A 23,917-nucleotide genomic window follows, 5' to 3' on the forward strand; every position below is an offset into this window, starting at 1 on the left:
ACCTTGTAAAATAATGCCAGAGGCTAATTTCATTGTATATCTGGTAAATTTACTACTGTTGAGGGGCTAACTGCAGCTGAAAACTAGCCTTGATTCACTGATTTGTCTCTTAAAAGGCATTGTGGAAATATCTTGGAAAGAAATAAATAAACAAGTGAGTTCAGAGTGTAGATACAAAAAGCATCTTAGTGGGGTCAAAGATTTATTGACCATATTTTAACATTTATTTTTTTGAAAAACTGTAAGCCATGGTAGAGATCTAAGGACTTCATTTAACTTGTAACATTATAACTAGAGTTGTGAAACAAATCACATTTTTAATCACAATTAATCTCATGAATTCTGTGGTTAATCACAACCTTTTATCGCATTTTAAAATTCCACTGTTTTTGTGGCCCTTTGGATTTTTCTACAACCTTAAACTAGGGTAATTGACTTCCTTTTTTGACACAGAATTGCTTTTATAGGTAGTTTGAAGATTTTAACATGAACTTTACACAAACGTAACACAGAAAAAGAAACTTGTTATGGATCTTAAAGGAAATAAAGGGACAGTAAAAAGGTACATATTTCTTAGGAAAGGTTCAGATGACTTTTAACTTGTCCACTGAGCTATCTGTGAGTTTTAAAGTGAAATGAAACATTAAGGAGCAGAGGTGGGCTTATTTCACATAACTGTGGATGCAGGGAGATGTTGTGGTGGCTTAACCAAAGTATATTGAGAAGACGATAAAGCAGGAGATTTATTGCAATTAAACAAAATAAGTGCACTAATAGGGGGCCTTGATGATTGCATTTAATCTTGAGAGCCCTAATAAGAAATATATATATATATATATATATATATATATATATATATATATATATATATATATATATATATATATATAATTTATTTATTTATTACTGATTGTTTCTTTTGTGTTAATGATGGGATTTTTGTTGATTAGATAGGCCAGATTCGGGTACTACTCCCTATCATTATTCAAAGGCATGATCTGGACAATCTTTTGCACATGTTACTTTTATCCCTCAGTTTTGACTGATTTTAGCTAAAGGACATGAGGAAAAATGTACATGTGTTGATGGGTGTTGTCAGCAAAGTTATTCATTTTGTGTGTGGGTTTCATTTGGTCTGATGTTATGCATTTAAAAAAGAGAGGATCAATAATTGAGCCTTTAGGTACACCTCAAATTCTGCCTGTGCAGTACTTTTTTAAGACAGGTTCCAAACAACTGTAGGACAATGTTTGAAAAGTAATCATGCTTCAGTATTAAGCCATGATTGCACAGTAAAACAATTCCCAGTGTACTTGGAAAGTAATGGGGTAATCAGTGCATATCCACTTCAGTGACAAGCTACGACTCCTGGGACATATTTAACCTGATAAAAGGGCCAGTTTTGGAGGTCATGCTCTCCATTACGGTGCTTTAGGGGATGGGTCATGCAGCATTGAACATTTCTGACTTGTACAGCTCCGGGAACATCGAATTTTGGCAACCATTTAAAAATTTTTTCTTATGCAAGCTTTGGCTTCACTTGCCTTTGCTTTCATCATAATACTTTCCCATATTGTCAAAGCAACAGAAGAATATATTTGATGGAAGACATGAGGTTTAGGAGATAAACGCACACAAAAAAAACCCAACTCAACTGCTGTAGAAGATTGCTGCTGCAAGGCAACTTTCCATTGCTCAATACAGGCCCATTGTTGTAGGTTAGTCATAAGTAAGGCGTGGCAATCAATCGAAATGTAGATGAAATTGCAATATGCTATACTGCAATTTTTAAGTCACAGAAGTTGCCATATTTCTTTGATCTGAAATGTGTGTCAAAAATAGTTTCATGTTTTTTTTGCAGCTGAGATGTCATACTCTACACATGAAAATACTGAAGCATCCTTTTTTTTCTAGAATAGTTGCGAAAATCTTATTTTTGTATTTTTGTTATTTAGAATGGGAATGACATAAAAATGCTCATTCCCTTCAATACAACCATTCAAATTGGATCTGCAACATTAAAATGATTGATGTTTGATCTTTCAAAATTGTTCTGCCCTAGTTTTCATAATTGCTACAAAGCTTTAACAAATCAGTATATTTACTGCTGTGATCAAAGTAGATAAAGTTATGTAATTACCCACGCCAATGAAATTGGCAGAGGGTTATGTAAAGGGTTCCGTATCATTGTTTGTTTGTTTGTATGTGTACAAGATAACTCGAGAATGGAAAGTCGTATCTTCAACAAATTTTCAGGGAATATTTGGATAGTGACGGAAGAATCGATTAGATTTTGGTGATGATCCGCGCACCTGTTCGGTTTTTCTCTGACTTCGAAATTTTGAACACCATAGTAATCAATGGGAGCGTGAGTTCCTCGGTGGCGCTGCTTAGGCGTGGGTCTGCCACCTCAGACAGCTATTCTAGTTCAGACTTGTCTTGGCTGGTTGGTTGTGTTGCACATGAAAGAAAAGGCTGAAGATGCCTTTAAGTTCCTCAAAAAGCAGTTTCTGGTATTTAAAACTCCTGGTATTGTTGAACGTGACATTATGTGGTTGTTGGCAAAAGCACTCCTCAGTTTGAAGTAGATTGTGACATCACTATTATACAACAAGAAAAATGTCCTCAGGACATGCTGTTTCTCACAAGTGTATTTTCTGTTCACTACAGGGGCCAGACACCAGCCGAATCCGATTTCCAAATCCTGGAGATTGTCCGTAAACTGGAGATGTATGGTGTCCGCTTCCATCCGGCCGCTGACAGAGAAGGCACCAAAATAAATCTAGCTGTTTCTCACATGGGCCTTCAAGTTTTTCAGGTAACTGCTGCTCTTTTATTATCTGTCTTTTGAGGACGGGGCCCCCCAAGTCCTTAAACATGTCGCTTGAAGGCATTTCTTTCTTTAAACATTCCTCCTCTTTCTCCCAGGGCAACACAAAAATAAATACCTTCAACTGGTCCAAGATTCGCAAACTGAGCTTCAAGAGGAAACGGTTCCTGATAAAGCTCCACCCAGAGGTTCATGTATGTATCAAAAGGGAGATTAATGCCTTTATTGACAGAATACCTTGATATCTTTGTATTTTTTGTGTATGTCTGAAATTCCATGTTGAATTTTTGTTCAATTGTGTGATATCCTCCTCTTTCTTTGTTTGTTCCTAGGGTCCCTATCAGGATACTCTTGAATTTATGATGGGCAGTCGAGACCAGTGTAAAATCTTTTGGAAGATCTGTGTTGAATACCACTCATTTTTCCGCTTGTTTGATCAACCCCAACCCAGATCCAAAGCTATCCTCTTCACTAGAGGCTCCTCCTTCAGATATAGGTGACAAAGATGTTCCAAAGGCATGATCCTAATTTTCAAGTGAAGTCAGTGTTGTAATTCAAAATTTTTTCTTATTTTTTTTTTTTTTTAGTGGGAGGACCCAGAAACAACTTGTAGAGTATGTTAAAGAAAATGGAGCAAAGAGAACACCATACCAGAGGTATGTTTCCATGTACTGTATCTGCACTTTTTATGGGAAAGATGAGCTATTTCCATGACTTAGTTTCAAAATATGACCCAGTAACTCTTCTGCAGCCCATACATGATTATAATTCTGTGAAAAATGTTTCTTGCTTAGGAGGAACAGTAAATTGGGGATGTCACTTCGCTCCCTCAACTCAGATGTGCCAAAACAGGTCAGTATGGTTTCAAAGTTCATGCAGTTTAGCAAGTTTTGTGCTATCGCAAATAAACAATCAATGGGTGTGTTCACATGGGCTTAAGAATCCCAGTTTAAGAGCCTTATTTTGGCTTGGATCCTATTCAGGATGTGGTGTTTACATGCATGCAGAGAAACCTGGTTATTCACATTTCTATATTCATGTTGCAGGTGAGGACAAAATTATTAGCCTCCCTATGAAACTTTCAGCCTTTCTTAAGTGCTGTCAAACATAGCAAGGAATTTTTAACACAGCTTTTCCAAACATCCTTGTTTTGTTTTGGATGCTTATATTTGCACAGAAAAAAATATTTCATAAAAAACAAAAACTACCAGGGTCTAAATTATTAGCCCCCTTTAGAAATGACCTGTTGTGCAATGACGTGCTTCAACTTTGTAATGCTCAAAGTTTGTAAAATCAAGTTTAAACTGAGGAATTTCTTTCAAATTACACACAACATAAAAACTCCATTAAGGGTTTGAGCTGTCAGTGGAAAGAGCATCTTGGCAAAAACAAAAGAAATCAGTTTAGGTTTTAAAAAAAGAATTGTTGATGCTCACAAAGCAGGAGAAGGATCACCGAAGGTTTTCAAGTGTCAAGAACTGGAGATAAAAGTATCATCAAGAAATTCAGAGCACCACACGCTACAGAACAAGCCCGGCAGAGGTCGGAAAAGAAGGATTACAAAGACTCGGGAAAGAAAACTGGTGAGCGATGTGTCTGAAGACCCCAGGACAACTGGAAAGGCACTAGAAAGTGATTTAGCCAAGTCAGGAATTGTGGTCTCAAAGAAGACCATCACTAGATCCCTGCACAGGAATAGAACAAGAAAAACTCCACTTCTGCAAAAGAGACACCTTCAAGCCAGACTGAAGTATGCTAAGGACAACATGGAGAAAGATTATGCACACTGGAAGCATGTCTTTTGGTCAGATGAGACCAAACTAGAGCTCTTTGACCGTAGAGATGTTGCTTATGTTTGGAGAAAAAAGGGAGAGGCATACAACCCGTCCCCACGGTGAAACACAGCAGTAAAAGTATTATGCTGTGGGGATGTTTCAGTGCATCTGGAACAAGGATTCTTGTTAAAGTTGAAGGAATCATGAAGAAAGAAGGATATAAGCAGTCATCAGCAAAACTGGGTCTGGGTTGTCGCTTTCCTGGTGAACTACCTCCAAGAGACTGAAGTTAATGTTATTGATTGGCCTACACAATGCCCTGACTTGAATCCCATTGAAATCTCTGGGGTGAACTGAAGACCAAGATCCATGCTAGAGGTCCACCAAATCTGGAGGAGCTTGAGAGATCCCCCAAAAAAAGAATGATTCCTCAGGAGACATGTCTAAGACTTGTTGGAAACTGCAACAAATAACTGCAGGCTGTTATTTGGCAAAAAGGAGACACAAAAGGGGGTTATTGATTTTGTCGTCATCTGTAAATACAAACATGTCACTTTCACTTCAGTGAGCTGACCTGCTCCAGGAGATACATTGGGAAATCAGCGTTCTGTAGCCAGTTGCATAGGTCAGCATTTAGATGCTTTCTCCAATCTTAATGTCAAATTATATTGAATTCTTTTAGAACCATATAACAAAACTTATTTTTTATCACCCAAGAAGTAAAACACTCTTGCTACAGCGTCCATGTTTGTTCTTTACCTGTGCACAGGTATCCTGATATCCTGATAGAGAAGTTGGGGTTCTCAAAATCAGTTTATATAATCAGGATATGATGTTCACATGCCCAAACACAAAGCAGGCTGCATAAAAACCCTGATCAAAACCAGGATGCTCAAGTCCACATAAACACACTCAATAGTTCTTAGCAATTTCTCATGCTCTTTTTCCTTCTGCGCTCTGACTTTTTGTTCTCTGATTTCAGAGCTTGTCATTCAGTGACAGCATCAGGACCCCAGGCTCCCCTTCCTCTGCTTCTGTGTCCTTCTACCCAACGAACATCTCCAACTTCCCCCAACGACCGGAGCTCCAGCATCAATCCCAGCCTTTTTCATCTCTGAGTCAGTCTCCAGCACCTCCTCTGCAGACTCAGAACCTGAACCTGCAGCACCAACAGGAGCAGCAGCAGCTTCAGTCACCTGTGCAAGCCACCAGACCCCCTAGCCCACCGAAGGAAGAACCTGTCAAGGCTGCCTCCCCATCTCACTTCACTTTTCAAGGTGCCCCTAGCAATCCGGCAGCAGGATACTGCAGCCCCTTGTTTGTGTGTGGAGAGAGTGGCACTTCCCAATCTCAGCCCTCCAAAAATGGCAATGAGGATAATGAGCATGGGGGCAGGAGGGGGACTGGGTGCTCAATGGGAGGGGGTGCAGGGAAGAGAAAGGGAGTTCTAACACCTGAGGCTTTTGAGGCAGAGCTTTTGCGTACAAGACAAAATCCGTTATTCTCGATTTCCAGCTCACCGCTGCATGTCACTGAGGAGTTCATAGATGATGATCCCACTGAGATATCCTTCTATGGTGGGGGGGCAGAAGCCTTTTCTTTTGGGCTTGATGATAAGGTGGATCAGTTTGATTACCCAGAGGAACCTGACCTCAGCAAAAACAGGATGTTTAGTGTAGGAATAGAGGACCTGAATGGGAACACAAATGCCTTCCCTGACAGTATTGTGGGCCATTCAGAGACCAGCTCCTTGCTTAATAATCGCTCTGAGTGCAGCTCCCTGGACAACCTGGGGCTCAGCTCAGCAGGTGAGTCCATGTCAGTGGGTTACGGGGGTGCAGACTCCTCTTCACTCCGCCTACCCGGCTCTGACATCCAATCAGAGGGGAGCTCTATGGTCAACTTCCCAGCGTACTCTGTGCGGTCTGAGAGCAGCTCTGCTGTTCAGTTCAGTGACCTGGTAGAGCAACTCGAGCAGCTCAGCTACCCTCCCACTGCCACTGAGGGCTCAGGGAACGGCAGCTCTGACTCTGACTCTGACTGGGGCTCTGACAGCGTCCTGCCACCTGAACAGAATCTGTTCTACAGTAATCCACTATCGGGGAGTGGTGGCATAGAAGGTTTCCTGCTTCAGTGCCATAACTTACAGGCTCTGGCCCTTGCAGACCCTTCTGGATCCCCTCATATAAAAATGTAAGCTCTTCCCCACAGCACTTGATTCAATCTGAGCTTGTCCAAATTTTAGAAAACAAATTGTGACTTTGTAATTCATAGTGTACATAAGTTGCAACAGCATAGCTAATGCTTGAGTCTCAACACTTTGGGCATCCATATGGCTTTTGTCATAACATGGATTGAAAAAGATGGCAGACCATACAAACCAGTATAGCTGATATTTACAGCTGTCTGACTTTGGTTTAATTTCAAACAATGTTTATGCTCATCTCTTTAATGTGTGATTGTCACACATGCTTTTGTTTTTGACTTTCTATTGAGTAATGGAGGAGAAATTTCTTCTATGTATGTTGGTGCAGAAGCACCATTCTTTTCATCAGTGATTTTTTTTACCCTGATGTGTGGTCAGATTGTGGTGCTTCTTTTTTGGTCACTCTTGTCCTCTCATGACGTTTTACTTGTTGGACTTTGGCCTCGGTTGTCATAAAATCCTTGAGCGACAGTTTTCTTCTTTTCTGCAAGGGATTCTGCAGTCTGGACAAATCTCTGAAAAATACTAAATATTTTACACCCTTTAACACATTAATTTGGATATTACAAAAAATGGTTTAATAATGGTTTAATTTGCCTGATATTTGAAATAATTTAATGCAGCATATAAGGAAAAAAAACATAAATGTCAATGTGTTGCTTAACAGCTTCAGTGAAATGAACAGAACAGTTTCTCAGAGTAAATGTGTAATTACTGGATAGTTTTTCAGGATAATGCCATCTTAAATATGCTCTTTTTTAATATAAAGTGCTTAGCACATACTAACTAGTAATCACCATCATTTGGCCTTTAATTGTCGTTTCTAAGATGGTACTCATTATGCAGTGTAGAATGTAGTGGTAGATGGTAATCATTAATCTGTCTGTAATCTTGTGTCTATAATCTCAGGGTAAAAATAAAACTGAAACTGGTCCAGGTTTAGTGATTCTCACAGGCCTCCTGTAATTAAACTAGGCATGCAGAAAAGCCACTTTTCTGTTTGATCTTTTGTGCCTCACTGACATCTGCTGGCTGGATTCAGCAATTTTTTTTTTCAAATGAAATTCCAGCTCATGATAGCTGAAGGATAAAATAATATGCATTTCTTACAGCAGTAGATGCCAACTAATATTTTAGCTTAAGTTGGAGAATGTAAACGTGTACTAATGAGCCATTAGGTACACTTTTAACACCACTTTAAAGTAAATGAATGTATAATCTTAGGGTGCACTCATATTAGGGCCAGTTGCCCCATTCTGTTCTGAATCACAATTATCCCTACTATTTAGTCCTCTGCTGTCCTGTTGTCACATTGCTTCAGGTGCAATTGAGCCTGAGCATATTGTACACTGGCAGAGTTAAATCAATCTGACTCTGAATATTTACATTTTTCCAGATTTAGATTCAATATTCTCCACTGGGCCAAGATTAACCCTTTGTTGCCATTGTTTGTAATTGTTTAGAGTACAATTGCCTCAATTTATGTCCACGTTGCATGAGCTGCCATGCCGTGCCAAAGCCCAGCTCCTCTGACCATGCCAGGGCCAATGAATTATATGGTACAGCGCACATGCTCTTCAACCAGACCGGACTTCTGGGGTCAAACGTGCTTGGGCCTAGTGTGAGTGTGCCCTTAATTGTGTGCAAGGCTTTGTGTTAGTATGGCAAGCATGCAACAGTGAGTGAATATGTATAATATTATTAAACGCCGAAGTACTTTCTAGATGTAGCACTTTTTTGATCTTAGACACTATCCATGATTGTAACTTCCAGGACACCCTTTGAGTTTGATTCAGTGAGTATTTTATGAATCGTTGGTACATGAGGACAGATTTTTGTTGCTCTGTTTCCTTGAGCGTGTTTTTGGTGTTTGCTATCACCAGGATATCAACAAAATGATACTATGTTAATTGGAAGGAAATGGGGTCTTTTGCACATTAGCTACAAAATTGTTTTTTATGTTATCTTTTTTTTTCTTAATATTTTTGCTCATTTATGTAGGAATCCTGTTTTAGTGCCTTTTGTTGCGTCACTTATATAACAGCATGCACAAAGCTTCTTTAAACATCTTCCTGATATCCTGCCCCCACATTTCTTTTTGTATCAGCTCAGTATTCAGGACTTAGTTGGTACTATAGACAACACAGCTAAAAGTCTGGATCTAGTTTATCGAAACAATGACTTTAATTATGTGTACATGTGGAGGGCAAACCTCTTGATACTGTCCACATTTTTCCTCCAGCTTTATTCTGAGGGCAGCGTACCCTTTTCTGTGCTCAGTGCAGTCTTTATGTCCTGCACCTCTGTGCCTTAAAGCACTTACTTCCACACTTTCAATGCAGCATGCATTTATGCAAATCTCAGGTGTGCATCCCTGCTTTTTTAGTAACTGTTGATGTTTTGGTGAACATCAGTGACAAAGGGCAATGTGAATTAAGTTTCCCTCCTTAGAGGGAATAAGGAGGCATTTTCAGAAACTCATTAGTTCTCATTGTCATTTTTTAAGCATGGCAAACAACTTTTTATCTTTCCTCAGGAAAAAAATTTAAAGAAAACCAGGATTTTCAGAAGTTTTTCTCCTCCAAATTATCAGAAATCACTTGTACTTCTTCACATAAAGGTTTTGTCTCTTTTTAAAAATTCTTGCCTTAATTATTATTTCTTGCTTTTGACTAAAGATTTTAATCATTGACATGGCTGACAATAATAACCAGCTAAGCTAACTGCACTTAGGCTTCAAGTAGTAACATTCACTTAATCCTGAACATGTATATTGATTTATAAGTCTAATAATCTGTACTTAATGTTTTGTATGTTTTACTCTCAAGAATAAAGTAATCACTTTTGGGTACCATGAATGTCAGACTTAAAATTCTTTTAGAGACTCATTGGTGATGGACTTTCTTTAAGTGCTTTAACAGTCAAAATTTGCATTGTCTCAAAGTTTTTCCTTCTCTCTGTGATTGGACCAAAATGTTAGAGAAGTGTTGCACATATGCAGTAAAAGAGAGGATATTTAAGTCCACAACTTTGTGTAGATACATCTGTAAAATGTGCTTCATATTTTTCAGATAATCTGAAACTAGATAAATCGGCGGATTAGTTGATGACCTATTTCTGCCTCACATAGAAGCTTCTTTCATTTGTGAAAGAGAAAGTAAACCTTCCTTTAGTTTTTTGATTATATTCCTTTAAGTTTTTATATCTAGAGATAGGAGGAGGCTGATTTCTTAAGTATAGGTTTGCTCAGAAAAAAGATGGCCATGATAGTCGCTCAGTCTTTTTTTCTTTTAATTGGAGGCGACAAACTTGCATGCTGTTGGGGGTTGGGTCAAACCCATACACAAGATTCCTCAGCCTAATTCCAGCTGAGTGTGTGCTCCCTGTTTGTGCAGGCGTTGTGCCAAATCATTCCACAGAAAACCCTCCACTGCACTCTGTGAAGCCCAGCGTCTGCCGTCTCTCCCCCCTCTCGTGTCGTTCTCTGTGGGGCGCATTAGAGATAAACTATAAACAAGCATTTTCCCTCCAGACAGGCCACATTCCTGATAACTCTTTGCGTGAGCAATTATTTCCGGGTCGAGCAGTGACTCTTTTTTTCCTCCCTCTCGGCCTTCCCCCACTCTTTTTTTTCTCTCTCTCTCCCTCTCTCTCTCTCTCTGTCTCTCTCTCTCTCCCTCTCTCTCTCTCATTCTATTAGAAGTGGAAGAACAGCTGTGGTGACCTTACCCAGGAAAGACAAGAGCAGAGTATTTCATCTGTTGTTTTGTTGCAAAGGCTCACAGGCAGAAAGAACAAAAGCAGAAAAGCCAGTTCTGTGAAATGGAACTGGGCTTGTTTAAGTTCTCAGTGAATCATTTGTTCTTCTTGTTGAAAACAAAAGCTGGGGGGAAAAATATGGGAACCATTACTTTACTTGGTCCTCTCTGCTGTATCGTCATTCTTTTGTGGCCACTTGTGTGACTTGTTGTAGTGAAATGTGAAGCTCTTAAGTCCAGTTGTGCAGGCTTGAGGAGGATGACGCTCTCTGTTGAATATTTGACTATATGACACACTTTAGGCATGGAAAAAAAAAGGGCTGTTATTGTGAAGTTCCGCTCCTTTTAGAGTTGTTAAATCTAAACTCAACCCACTTCCAAAGATCGTGCCTCTCCTGATCAGATTGAGTCCTTTGTCTTTTATTTCCCAACACCTCGAACTATATTTGACTTGATTAATTACATACTATTTTTATTCTCCACAGACTCCGTTGACAGCCCTCAGCTCTCACCCTTAAACTCCAAAGGCCCCCTCTGCATGTCTCCCTCCTTCCAGATGTCGACCCTCAGCCTGCCTCAGGCCCCATCACCCCTGCAAAGCCCCATCCTGAGTGAGATGGGCAGCAATGCCAGGCTGGAGGAGGAGGAGGAGGGCAGGAGGAAGGTACACTGCTCGCATGCCACCCTTCCAACCAGCCGCCTCGCACCCTAGTTTACCCCCAAACTTATCTATCCATGTTGTTTATATCAGGAGGAAATATTCAAATGTGTCAGTGAAATATACGGAAAGTTTGCCCCCTTTGAGAGATTTACATTTTGTTAATGGTATGGCAGTTTTTCACTCAATATTGGAATTTGTCCGTCTCTTCTTCCCTTAGCGATATCCCACTGATAAGGCCTACTTCATTGCCAAAGAGATTTTGACCACAGAGCGAACATACCTGAAAGACCTCGAGGTCATCACTGTGGTGAGTTCATTTCCTAAAAACTGTTTTAACTAATTAGATTTGTATTTCACAAGGCTGTGTGCAAGTGCTGGGCAATTAATCAGTTTCAATCACATCTGGCTTCCCACTATCACAAAAACAAGATGCTTGTTTTGTCATGTGGCAGATGTTTCAGTCCATTCTATTCAGTCTATTTTGGCCGTTAAAATATTTGTTCTTGTTTTCATCGTTATCATTTATCATAATCTTTATAAAGTTCTTTTTTTACCTGTTCGTTTTCCTTTATTGCTTGTTTTTCAAAGTGTTAAGAGTGTTTAAGCTCAATAAATGTGTGTGATAAAGTGTTTTTAAATCAATGTGTAGTCATGCTTGATCATCAGAATCTCAAAATTGATCAGTTGTTCCGATGATGATTTTTTCCATAATTGAGCAGGCCTAGTGTGCAAGTCATGTATCTGTGAAAAGTATGTATACTTTTTTGAAATATGATTTATTTTAAAAAAAAAGGGAAATCTGCAAAAGTATTATAAATAATTATAAAATAAGCAAGAACATATAAATTTTAATTAGAATTGTTCTGATTCAGATCCCAGTAGTGGAATAGCGTCTGATGCTGCTAAAAATGCGGGTATTGGTATCGGCAAGTACATGTGTAGTTTCAGCAATCCAATATGTCTTTTTTTTTTTTTTTTTTAACTTTATCGTTTTGCTTCATTCAGCCATGCTATATGTTAGCATTATAAACCAGAAATCAATTCTTGTTACTGCACACATGAGCTACCATGTATAGAGTAGCGAAAAACAAAGGAGAAAATAAGAACCCACTGCAGCAGCAAAGTTTGGAGGCAGCATGATGTCCATTATTCTCTGTATGTTAAAAAAAAACCTTCAAGACCAACACTGACGATAATAAGAATTAACAAAGGTTATTTTAATTAAATAACTTTTGAACCATAATCATAGCCTCTTGGTTTTTTCCTCTTGAAGCTAGCCGTTGCGCGATTCCACTAATGCTATCCATGCCTTTGTGGTCCTTACAGACGTTTTTCTTGGATAACTTTTCGAGGACTTTGAAAATCAAAGCCACACTGATAGATCTGATATTAAATGCAGTTTTAGCAATGCCTTATCCATACTAGGGCTGAACAATATAGGAAAATAATCTAATTGTGATTTTTTTTTTTCTTCAGTATTGCGATTGTGATTTGATATGCAATTATTCCTTAAGTTCCTCATCTTATATATTTTCCAACAAACACAAGCAATAAGTCATTCTATGTTATAACCGAAACAATATTATATAAAACTAGGAATGAACAATTTTGAGAAAAATATTTAATTGTGATGATTTTGACTTGTATTGCAAATTGGATATGAATTATTGTACTGAAGTGAATGCTTCTTTTTATGTCATCTTCATATTTCATCAGAAAAATGTAGAAAAAAAAGAAGTAGGTTTTTTATAGACTATTCCGAAAATTTCACTTGAATGATTTCATGATATGTAATGCATAACATCTGTGCTGCAAAAAAGTTTTAAATCAGTATTTTGAAACATATTTCAGGTTAAAGAAATATTGCACCTTCTGTGATTTGAAAATTGCTGATATTGCGATTTAATTTAATTTTCGTTTAATTGCCCAGCCCTAATTCACACTTGATCATTTATTGCCAGTAGCTTGAAGCCAGTGGCTATATTGTTTTATTGTTTTCCCAGCACACTTTGTGCGGGGCTGCGAACCAATGGCAGGTTTTTCAGTCATCGTGTCATGTCAGATTAACACATGGATGATTATGGAGACAGCCTAAAGAGTGCATGCTGGAAAGAAAGAGAGCTTGTGACATTACCCTCTGTGTCATTTTTATTTTAAACAATGATTAATTTAAGTTTCCTGCCGAACCTGAATTTTCTTTTTCCTTCATATGAAATTTGAACACATCAAAATGACTTTTAATAACCTAGTATTAATTATTTACAGGGCCATCCTTGAACATAACATGGTGTTACCAAATGTAACCTGTTTTAGTTTGTTTAGTTTAGTTTGTTGACTAGCTCTTAACCCTAAATAACGGGATTTACCACAAATTTTGAGAGTGTTTGCCACTAATTTTCTGAGGAGGATTACAGTACAGCAGCAGTTAATGTTGTGTATCTGCATGCTACTGGCAGCTACTGGGTTTTTTCATCCAAAGATATTCCTAATGTATTTTTGTTTAGTTTGATGTAAATACCAACCTTTGCATGTATAGAAGAGGAATCTATCTAACAGCTTGTGATGTCTTTCCTGCTGCAGGCACATGCTCCTCCTTCTCTTTCATCTCTGCCTGTATTTTTACAGAAAACACACTAGTGAAATATTATAAATTTTTAATGTCGAACAGCCCAGCACTAAGATTTTAGTCTCATCCTGTTCTGTACCTGGGACACTACTCTTACTTTTGGCCATTTTTGATTATCAGAGGTCTTTTTTAGCTTGATGTAGTCTTGTCTTCCTCATGGAAAAGAAATTCTTAAGCGAACATTTTTAGTCATACTGATTAAACACTGCTACAGGGGCATTTCTGACCCTTTTTTTTTTAGTCATTTAGCCCTAAGATATTACACATGGGTTAAAAATACCAGAATAACCATTCATAGAAAGATTTTTTTTTAACATGCCTCATTTTAGATGTGTATGAATGCCTAACTCATGAACCTATTTTTTAATTTTGATCATGAACAGGTAGGAGTTTATTTGTTTGAAGAGATTAAATCAAATTTAAGTTATCTATCATTTTTTGCAGTGGTTTCGCAGCGCTGTGATCAAAGAAAACGCCATGCCTGAGGGCCTGATGAACCTCCTGTTCTCCAACATAGACCCCATCTACGAGTTCCACCGAGGCTTCCTGAAGGAGTTAGACCAGAGGCTGGCTCTCTGGTATGTGCTCCTGCAGTGTTATCTTTGTGATGAAGACAAGAAGCTTCTGATGAGAACTTTTTAAAAGATCTTTGAATCTTTTTTTTCTTCAGGGAGGGGCGCTCAAATGCCCACGTCAAAGGAGACTACCAGAGGATTGGAGATGTGATGCTGAGGAATATGTGTGCTCTTAAGGTGAGTCTGAATAGTTAATCTCCAGTCAACCATACAGCTCTTCCTTTCCCTGTTCCTGACAGAACAGATTGTCCTCTGTGCCGGGCCATAAATGTTTGTCGTTATCTTCAGGAATTCACCAGCTACCTGCAGAAACACGATGAGGTGTTAACAGAGCTGGAGAAAGCCACCAAGAGGCTAAAGAAGTTAGAAACGGTCTACAAAGAGTTTGAGCTGCAGAAAGTCTGCTACCTGCCTCTCAACACATTCCTGCTCAAGCCCATCCAGCGCCTCATGCACTACAAGCTCATCCTGGAGAGACTGTGCAAACATTATTCTCCCTCCCACCGGGATCATGATGACTGCAAGGGTGAGTTCTGTATAGCTTATGTCCTCTCATTATTTCCTTTTAATGTTAAAAATCCAACTTATCGAAGTCTTACATAGCATTAATTTTGTTAATCGTTAGTCTCTTTAACTTAGCTCAGCTAATTTCATATACCAGCTTTCACACAAACTTTCAGTCCAACTCTTTAACATTACAAAATTGCAGTTTGGACCTTAGATAGTACAAAACATGATCATACAACAAGTGACACAGGATAAAATAAATATTTAAAAAGCAAGTGATGGACTTTTGATAGAAAATTTTTTTCAAGCACACATTTGCAACCCACTGGAAATGGCATGACACTTTTGGTTCCGACCCATCAGTTGAGAATGACTGACCAAGATAATGTGACTGGAGGTTGATGTACGCTTGCATTTAAATACCTCATTTGTCCTTAAACTGGCTGAGGCATTACCTTAATGCTTCATGGTTTCCATGCTGGGCAGTGTCCCAGAAGTTGTAGAGCATAAATTTCTTGCATAGCAGGAGTTACGTGTCATCTGCTTTTTGTATGTTCCAAAAATCTAACATGACTGCATGCAGTGTATTTGTATCAAAAGTAAAGCATGGAGCATGCACAAAATTTACAAAGTAAAGTTTGTCCATTCTTTCTCTGTTTAGCATTCTACCTTAAAACATTTGGAATAAAAATGATGTAAAAACAAATGGTGTAAGTCTGGATATATGTTAGGCTGGCCAAATACTTGATGATTTTAAGCCAGTTTTTATGCCTACTTTTTGCCATTGTTACAATCATGGGTGTCAAAACAATTATTTAATCGCCCCCTTTTTGTGTCAGTAGCAGTCAGACCTTGAATTGTACATATCAAATGTTTAATATTATTGATTCTGGGTGGTACTGCCTCAAACAGAATACCCACATCAATTAACGAGAGAGCAGAAATGGTTGTCACCAAAGGCATTTTTATGTATTTTTGCAGCTTGCAAACATTAGCTTAACTATATCCTCAACTCAGCCAGGATTTCTCCCATGCTCTTTTCCTCAGTTTTAATTTTTGCTTCAACTATCAGGGCTTTCTTCTATGGCTTTGGTTGTGCAAATCCAAACCAAGCCATGCTGATATAGTTTTCCATCACCATTTAATGGAAAAATGTAATGGAAAAAGCTCCATGTAACACAGCAATGGCTAGACAGTCAGCCAAGGATCTTGATTGTCCACCATGTTGATTTTTGTTCTAGTCATATCTAATCACACAAGTTTCTGTGAGATCTCGTGTGCAGAGTCTTCACTGCACAATTGTTACTACAGACAGCAATGATATGGTTGCATGGTCTGGCTGAGTCATGTAGTATGTGCATTCAGAAGATTATATGGTGGAAAATCATTTGAAACTGTTCTTTATGTATGGTCTATCATGTTTTTAAATTTGTTAAAGAGCTAAAAATTATTGTGCAGCCAGCACACACTTTTTTATGAATAAAAGTGAATTTGAAACCTTCAGATTTTTATTAGGACTTTGATTTTGGTCAACATATCCGCAAAACACGTGAATGTAAATATGCCGGAATCAGCATATAGCTAAATATTTCAGCAATAGCTAAATTTTACCAAGTATGTTGTAAGTGTAGAAGTCTTTTTATTTTGTTTGCTGTCATTGTAGGTATAATAAATGAGTGCTTGTACAATTCCCAAGTGTGATTTAATTCTTTGAGTCATTTGTTTTTTCCTTTGAGTTATTTTTCTTCAATAAGGTTAGATGTCTCTAATGGTTTAATACAAAATGAGATATGGCAAAGCTTTTTTACAAAGTTTCTTATTTTAAGCTCTTCTAACGTAGTTAGAAAACACTGATAGTCATGTTTTATTCCACCTTTTTTTGTTTCCAAACAGAGGCTCTGAAGGAAGTGGCTGAGATTGCCACTCAGCTCCAGAGCAGTCTCATCCGGCTGGAAAATTTCCAGAAGCTGACAGAGCTGCAGAGAGACCTGATCGGTATTGAAAACCTCACAGCACCAGGCAGGGTGAGTGTAGTGACACTGAGCTGAGGGTAGGGGGTGCTGGGGTCAAATTGTAACACAGTGTTGTGTTTCTAGGAGTTCATAAGAGAGGGATGTCTGTACAAGCTTACCAAGAAAGGACTGCAGCAAAGAATGTTTTTCCTGGTGAGTACAAAAAAGCATTTAACACTATTAAAAACAGTAACTCTTACAAAGCAGTTTGTGTTAAAATCTCTCCTTTTTCAGTTCTCAGACATGCTCCTCTACACAAGCAAAGGTGTCACAGCCACCAATCAGTTCAAAGTGCATGGCCAGCTGCCCCTTCATGGCATGATCGTGAGTACATAGAGTATGATCTGAGTGACCTTATCTTAGTTTTACCACCCATTAACCTTCTACTAAAGCTCTAGGTTTTTGTGAGAAAAATAGTTGACCTGATGGTGAGACATTTAGGTTAGATTTGTCAGAATTATCTGATCAGTGTGTTGAGAAGGGAGGGCCTTGGTCTCCTAACTTTGCATGTCTCTGCTTCACTCCTGGCTGCAGCTCATAGTGCTGGATGCTCCGGTAAGTCCTCTGAGCTCTGCCAGCTTGGATGCCCAAATCCTCCCCTTCTTCTCCCATGCTTGTGTAGAAAAATTACTGAAATAAGAAAAAAACATGTAGCAGGCAGAATAATTGCAGTTGTATCAAAAAAATATTAATAGTGATGTTATATGAAAAAAGGACATGATTGTGATAAGGATATACAAATGTGTGTTTTGATCTAAAACTTCAGCAAAGGAAAATGATGCGAAGATGATCATGTTATTATTAAGTTATTATAATCACAGTTTGTCTCAACACAGACACATACGTGTCTTTTTTCTCAGCCTGCTACCCTCAACTATTAAATACTTTTATTATCATAAAAAGGAAGCCATGGCCTTAGATTGTTGCTGTAGTGTTTGACTTCAAAGTGAGGCCCATTCTGAAGCAACTTAAAATGGTATGCTTATTTTTATAGGGATTAAATCTACCTTGCACTTACATCTGTTTTAGGCATTTAGATGCCGAGATGAATGCACTTAGTACCTCTGCTTAGTTCTTAATACCAGTGAGTAGGTTAGAGATTAGTTCTCACAGTATACACAAACAAATCCATCTTTAGTGACTACCTGCAACCACACTCTCTCGCTCGCCTGCCTCTTATGCAAATAGCAACCCACACATCATCTGTGTGGCTCTCAGGCTCACCACAGTTTATTTACATCCGTTCAGTCTCACTGATTACTTGTCTGGAATTGAGGCGTCATTTGAATCCAACAATTGACCCATAAGGTTTATTCACCAAGCAGTATCTCACCCATCAGTCCTTTTTCTATACCCCTTATCCTGTTTGGAGTTGCAGTGGGCTGGAGCCTATCCCAGCTGTCATTGGGCGAGACACAGTATACAATCTGGACTGGTCGCCAGTCAATCACAAGGCTGACATACAGAGGCAAACAACCACACTCACACCCAAGCATGCAGAGGGAGAACATGTAAATTCCACACAGAAAGGCCTTGACCAGGAACCTTGTTGTGCAAGAGTGTTAACCCCTGTGTCACTGTGCAGCCCCAGTATGTCACCCTTTAAAATAAACATTTTAATGACAAAATGGGGGAAAACGCTGTTAAAGAGGTACTCTTAAACTTTTAGCTCATTGCTAGGTATCCCCACATGTTGCATGCACTGATGCTGCTACTGAAACAAATTATTGTGGGTGCAGTAGCTAAGAGATATGCGGTTAGCAGCTTCTCTTTGCCAGCTTTTCCTCATTTTGTCCATATGCTTTTAAAGGAAACCTTAGTAGTAGATGGAAGCTGATGTCTTAAAATGCTTCAAATTGGTGTGTCTTATGAATTACTGAAAAAAAGATTCCTAAGATTAGATCAATTAAAAATAAAACTGTAGCTATTAAGTGATATTTGTGCTCAAATGTAAGTAATGTGTACAAATATTCACTAAAATGTACATTTGTTCATGATGCTTTGTGTTATATCATATGCCTTTACCACCTCTAGTAAAGGTAGGGGTACCCGGTCGTTATTTTGGAGGTCACGGGCTAAAAAGTTTGGGACACCCTGGTTTAAGAGACAGCAAAATCCACAATGATACCAAACGGAAAGTGGTTTAAGAGCCGAAAGACTGGCTCCTGTTATTGATTTGAATCAAATGACCTAGATCTCCAAAAGAGCCGTAATTTCACTTACAGCGAGGCTGGTCAGATGTAAATAAGCCATGCTTTTTGTTTTAGGGAGTCAGTTGATGAAGTAATCTTAAACACATTCCAGTGTTAAAACTGGAACCAGAGCACACATTGGACATCTCAGACCACCTCTGTATGCAGCCCTTTGAGCAACTGATATCAAATCCTCCTTAGTGCACATTGAGATGAATTACCACCTGTTTCCAAATGCCCACAACGGATCCTTCTGCAAGGTAACAACTCCATTATCAACTGGGGGTAACTGTTTTTGTTGCAAAAAGAAGTCTAGATAGGAATGGATGTCTATGAGAAAACGGCTCCACTTCTTGGTTTGTTGCATACCTTAGTAATCATTTCCCTAATGGTTTAGTGTCAATAGGGTCAAAACCTCTTCATAACAGCATGATATTAATTTTAAATACCACAGTAACTCAAGCAGATAGACTCACAATGTCAGTACACACAAGTCTGATCCATTCATTTGCAAATAACAGAACAGTTTGTTTTCAAGATGTGATTTGAATAACAAATCTTGTGCCTGCAGTCTAAACAAAGCCTTCAGTGCTCATGTAGAGGCTCCAACCTGGTCTATCTGTGACCAGTCAGACTCTCTGTTTCCTCCAACACTCCTCAACTTAAATCATTTACTGTCACAAAAGTATTCGAGCTGAATGCTTTCTAACCCTTAACTGATCTTCTCTGGGTTTCTCTTTTCTGATTTAGGTTGAGGAAAGTGAAAACGAGTGGTCGGTCCCCCACTGCTTCACCATCTACTCAGCTCAGAGGACCATTGTTGTGGCTGCCAGGTGAGAAGAGGAAAGAAAAGGAAATGATGCTTACTTTGGACTAAAAGTTCAACAGCAGTTTTAAAAAAACAGTAGAAAGGAGCTCTTCCTAGACTCTTTTGAAATAGGAATGGGATTCACAGTCATAGAACTGACGTTTAAAACTAAACAATCAAAATTAATTAGGTTGTATCCAATTGTGTTAATAGTTGTACAGCACCATTTCCAAACAGAATCTTGCGTTAATTGAAATATAAATCAACATATTTACTTAATTTTTATACTATATGATTTATGATTCAAAAATATAGATATTTAGAAAAAGAGGTGCAAACTGGAGCTCATGTAAGGTAAAACTTCATGAAAGGTTGGAAAATGTATCACCGGAAATTAATTCAGGTCCAGGCACTCAAGATGGTTTGAAAATGTTAAAGGCCCATAATTCATAGGGCTTGGAAATATTAGATATACCCCAATGCATGTCAGCCCTGAAGAAAGCACCAGATATTTAGAGTTAAACTCACACTTTTATATTTCTAATGTACTGTCATGTCTAAGATTTACACTTTTCCAGCTGTTTTGAATTAAGTTTGCAGGTAATGCTAATCAGGATAAGCGTCACTGTACAAGTGAGCTAGATAAAAACACAGAAATATAGAGTACAAAAAATTAAAGAATCAAAATAGTGAACTGTCTCAGAAACCAATCACTGATTGATCAACAGTGTGAACCTGATGGTATAGATGTTTATTCCTTCTTTATTCTTGTGAAGCCAGAGGCTAGCATCAGACAACCTCCAAGCAAGACAGCCTTTCTTTGTGGCATTTACATTTATGCACAGATAACTTAAATTAAGCTTGCTACTGGAAAATCCAGATGCAGACTGGTAAAAGTCAAGCTTAGTTACCCCCGCCAAGGAGGTTATGTGATCGGCAGGGTTTGTTAGTTTGTTTGTTTGTTAGCAACATAACTCAAAAAGTTGTGGACGAATTTTGATGAAATTTTCAGAAAATGTCAGAAATGGCATAAGGAAGAACTGATTAGATTTTGGAGTGGTTCGGATAACCATCTCCAGGAATTTTTTAAAGGATTCTTTACTACTGGGAGATAGGGCTAATGGTGGAGGTCTGCGGTCTCCGAGTGCTTTTGTAGTTTATTATATTTAGATTTAGATTTATTTGTAGTTTAGTCAAGAGGAGAATATAACTTTTATTTTTTATTATATTATTGTACTGCTGGTTGTATCGATCATTTCTTTCTGTGTGTGAAGTCATTTTAATAACCCAGAACCAAGCAGATTGGTGGCTCAAGTTTAAATATTTGATCTAGAATGGATTGTTAGCTCAGCTTTTGTGAAGATATCTGCTCAGAGTGACAAACTGGTGTGTCATTAGCACAGAAATAGTGTTCTCCCTGTTGATTGTTGTCCACATGGACAGTTTTAACTTTATACCCCAAAGCCTGCTGATGCATAATGTGGTACACTTGTAGCCTAAGCTGTATTGACGAAACGGAAACCAGATCGCTTAACATACTGAGAATCATAACCATTTACAATCTGTATACAGATTCTACATTTTTATGAAGGATCTATGAATAGTGATTAGTCAAAAACATACAGAGACAAAAATAAAAGGTAAAGGTAGAACTATTTTTATATTTAAGTGTGACAATAACGTTGTCAATAAATGGTAAAAAAGTACAAATTCATCCCAATGTTTGCTTGCAGATAAAACCTAATTTAAACTTTAAAGCAGCTAATGGCTGATATCTTTGAAGAAATGCTGCCAGTTGGAATTTTATACCTGAAAACAGACTCTCTAAAAGTCTTATGTAAATGCAGACATCTGCTATGTGCTTTAATAGATCATTGTTGTATATTCCGTCTGTTTTGTTTGTAATTTCAGCTCCAAGGTGGAGATGGGGAAATGGATTGAGGATCTGAACCTGGCTATTGAAATGTCAAAGAAGTCCCAAGAGAAATCTAGCATCTTCCTCGACTCTGGACTTGGCGATCACTCCAACAGTAAGCTTTCTCTTTCCTGAGCCATGTTGGGATGTACGACACATACTAATGTTTCGTGATTGTAGATTTTTTACCCAGCTGAATAAGAAAATGACTTTAAAATGAGCTCTTTCCTTCCTTGGGAAATAGCAGTTGGCCATACTTATAATGAATCCCTTCCTCCAAACAACTTCCTGTCCCTCCTCCTCCCCCTCCCCCTAGGATCATCTGATGAGGTTTCTCTGGAGCAGGAGTCGGAGGATGACATGAACTCCTCCCGCACCTCTCTGGACAAGCAGACACACCACCGCGCCAACACCACCATGCATGTTTGCTGGCACCGCAACACCAGCGTGTCTATGTCTGATCACAGCCTGGCTGTGGAGGTACTCCTCCTCCTCCGCCCACATTAGGACACAGACATTTACACAGGCATACATGCGCAAAAGAAGTCAGCTGCCATCACCCCTGGATTTCAGTTTCTCACCTTCTCTTTTTAACCCTTTTAGTTTTTCCTGTAATGTCCCCTTTTTCTGGCTAACTGTTCATATCATGTATCTTTATTTTCCCCTCTGTTCAACCAGATTGTCATCAGGATTGCATCTGATATATAACGTAATTGATATCTAATAACAAATAAAGTTCTGTCTTAATTTTTCTGACACTAACACTCTTCCTTCACAGACCTGGAGAACTCTCTAACCATCTTTCTCTTCAGCTTTCCGCCCTCGGAGCTAACAAGCTAACACTTTCTTTGTGCCCTTTCTTTCTCTTTTTTGTCTCTCCACCCGCTCAGTCTTCAGCTCTCCAGCTGTCTCACCAGAACTTCCTCCTCGCTATCTCCTCGGTCAGGGCCAAAGACCAAACACCATCACTCATGTTTGTTGGTACCGCAACCAGAACCTGTCTCTCACTGATTACCTGCGCATGAACCAGGTACTAGAGCAACCATAAGACAAATAATATGACTAGAGGAGGCCCAGTTATAAAACTATCTCCCTGAAGACAAAATCCCTGGACTTAAAAAAGCTAACTTTGTTACTTCATATCATGCTAGAAAAATGAAAAGTAAACACTGAAGGTTTATTTATTGATGTATTTTATTAAATCTGCAAGATCTCAGGGGATTTAAACCAAAACATCTGTTCTCATAAACATTTTTCCAACCAAACAAAGACAGTAAATTAAAAACCTGTTAATAAAATACAGGAAAAATAAACTGAAACAAAAAAACACAGTGTAGCCATGGAACTGCAGTGAGAGACCCTAGTAGAAATAAAACATACAATTTTCACACAAACATTTAGAAAACTAAAAGAACAAGTCGCTGTATGTATCCTTGAACAGAATATGTGGGAAACCAGCACCTTCTTTTGATTTAACTACCTAGATAAATATTTATAAATCTAGGGTGTGTCACAACAACGACTTTGACAAACATCCAAGCTATATGCTGAGCTTAAGGGCCTTTGCACACTGAGTCCAGTATTTTGGTCAGAAATTGTTGCACGTTTAGAAAGAAAAATGAGCTTGTATTGTGTTTATCATGTTTGCACACAAACGTCAAAACTTTCAGTCTTTTTTTTTTTTTTTTTGGAGCAGGCTCAGATTTTTAGCCTTTGTTTTTCATCAATTCAAGTCATTTAAATTGATGCTTGATTACTCTGATGCTGCTCCTGTTTCACTTGCTTGCTACCGCTCCTTCGCAGTGAAACCTCACTTTAAACACCATGATTTGCCGATGTATAATGTGGATATCAACCATGGAACATAATCTATGGTGTGCCAAACTTTGCACTCAAAGACACAAAACAGAGTCTCAGTAGAGAAAAATTACATCCCATCTCTCCAGCTTAGCACAGTGCTGTGGCCCACGAGCTCATGCTATATGAAACTCTCTATCAGGATGGATCCAGTGAAGGGTCACAGAATCGTCTTCGCTGCTTTTTTTTCTTCGC

The 23,917-nt window shown here is 38.5% G+C and overlaps 1 protein-coding gene across 3 annotated transcripts in view; it reads left to right on the forward strand.

The window, feature by feature from the left end:
* Window positions 1–23,917, forward strand: part of farp2 (FERM, RhoGEF and pleckstrin domain protein 2) — a 51,959-nt gene that overhangs the window by 24,144 nt on the left and 3,898 nt on the right. Inside the window, exons 8-25 of one of the 3 annotated variants that reach the window (XR_005992077.1) lie at window positions 2,671–2,818; window positions 2,929–3,024; window positions 3,163–3,326; window positions 3,418–3,486; window positions 3,625–3,682; window positions 5,588–5,882; window positions 11,055–11,233; window positions 11,448–11,537; window positions 14,301–14,434; window positions 14,527–14,608; window positions 14,720–14,957; window positions 16,832–16,962; window positions 17,035–17,103; window positions 17,185–17,274; window positions 19,893–19,975; window positions 21,862–21,980; window positions 22,182–22,345; window positions 22,756–22,895. Coding sequence is in view for 2 of the 3 variants with exons in the window: in XM_041790846.1 (XP_041646780.1) it covers window positions 2,671–2,818; window positions 2,929–3,024; window positions 3,163–3,326; window positions 3,418–3,486; window positions 3,625–3,682; window positions 5,588–5,882; window positions 11,055–11,233; window positions 11,448–11,537; window positions 14,301–14,434; window positions 14,527–14,608; window positions 14,720–14,957; window positions 16,832–16,962; window positions 17,035–17,103; window positions 17,185–17,274; window positions 19,893–19,975; window positions 21,862–21,980; window positions 22,182–22,345 (2,209 nt within the window). In the remaining variant the exon portion in view is untranslated. The remainder of the gene's footprint in view (window positions 1–2,670; window positions 2,819–2,928; window positions 3,025–3,162; window positions 3,327–3,417; window positions 3,487–3,624; window positions 3,683–5,587; window positions 5,883–11,054; window positions 11,234–11,447; window positions 11,538–14,300; window positions 14,435–14,526; window positions 14,609–14,719; window positions 14,958–16,831; window positions 16,963–17,034; window positions 17,104–17,184; window positions 17,275–19,892; window positions 19,976–21,861; window positions 21,981–22,181; window positions 22,346–22,755; window positions 22,896–23,917) is intronic. The other 2 variants (XM_041790846.1, XM_041790847.1) reach the window with 2 other exon arrangements.

Source organism: Cheilinus undulatus, linkage group 7 (genome assembly GCF_018320785.1).
Source record: "Cheilinus undulatus linkage group 7, ASM1832078v1, whole genome shotgun sequence".
NCBI lineage: Eukaryota > Metazoa > Chordata > Actinopteri > Labriformes > Labridae > Cheilinus > Cheilinus undulatus.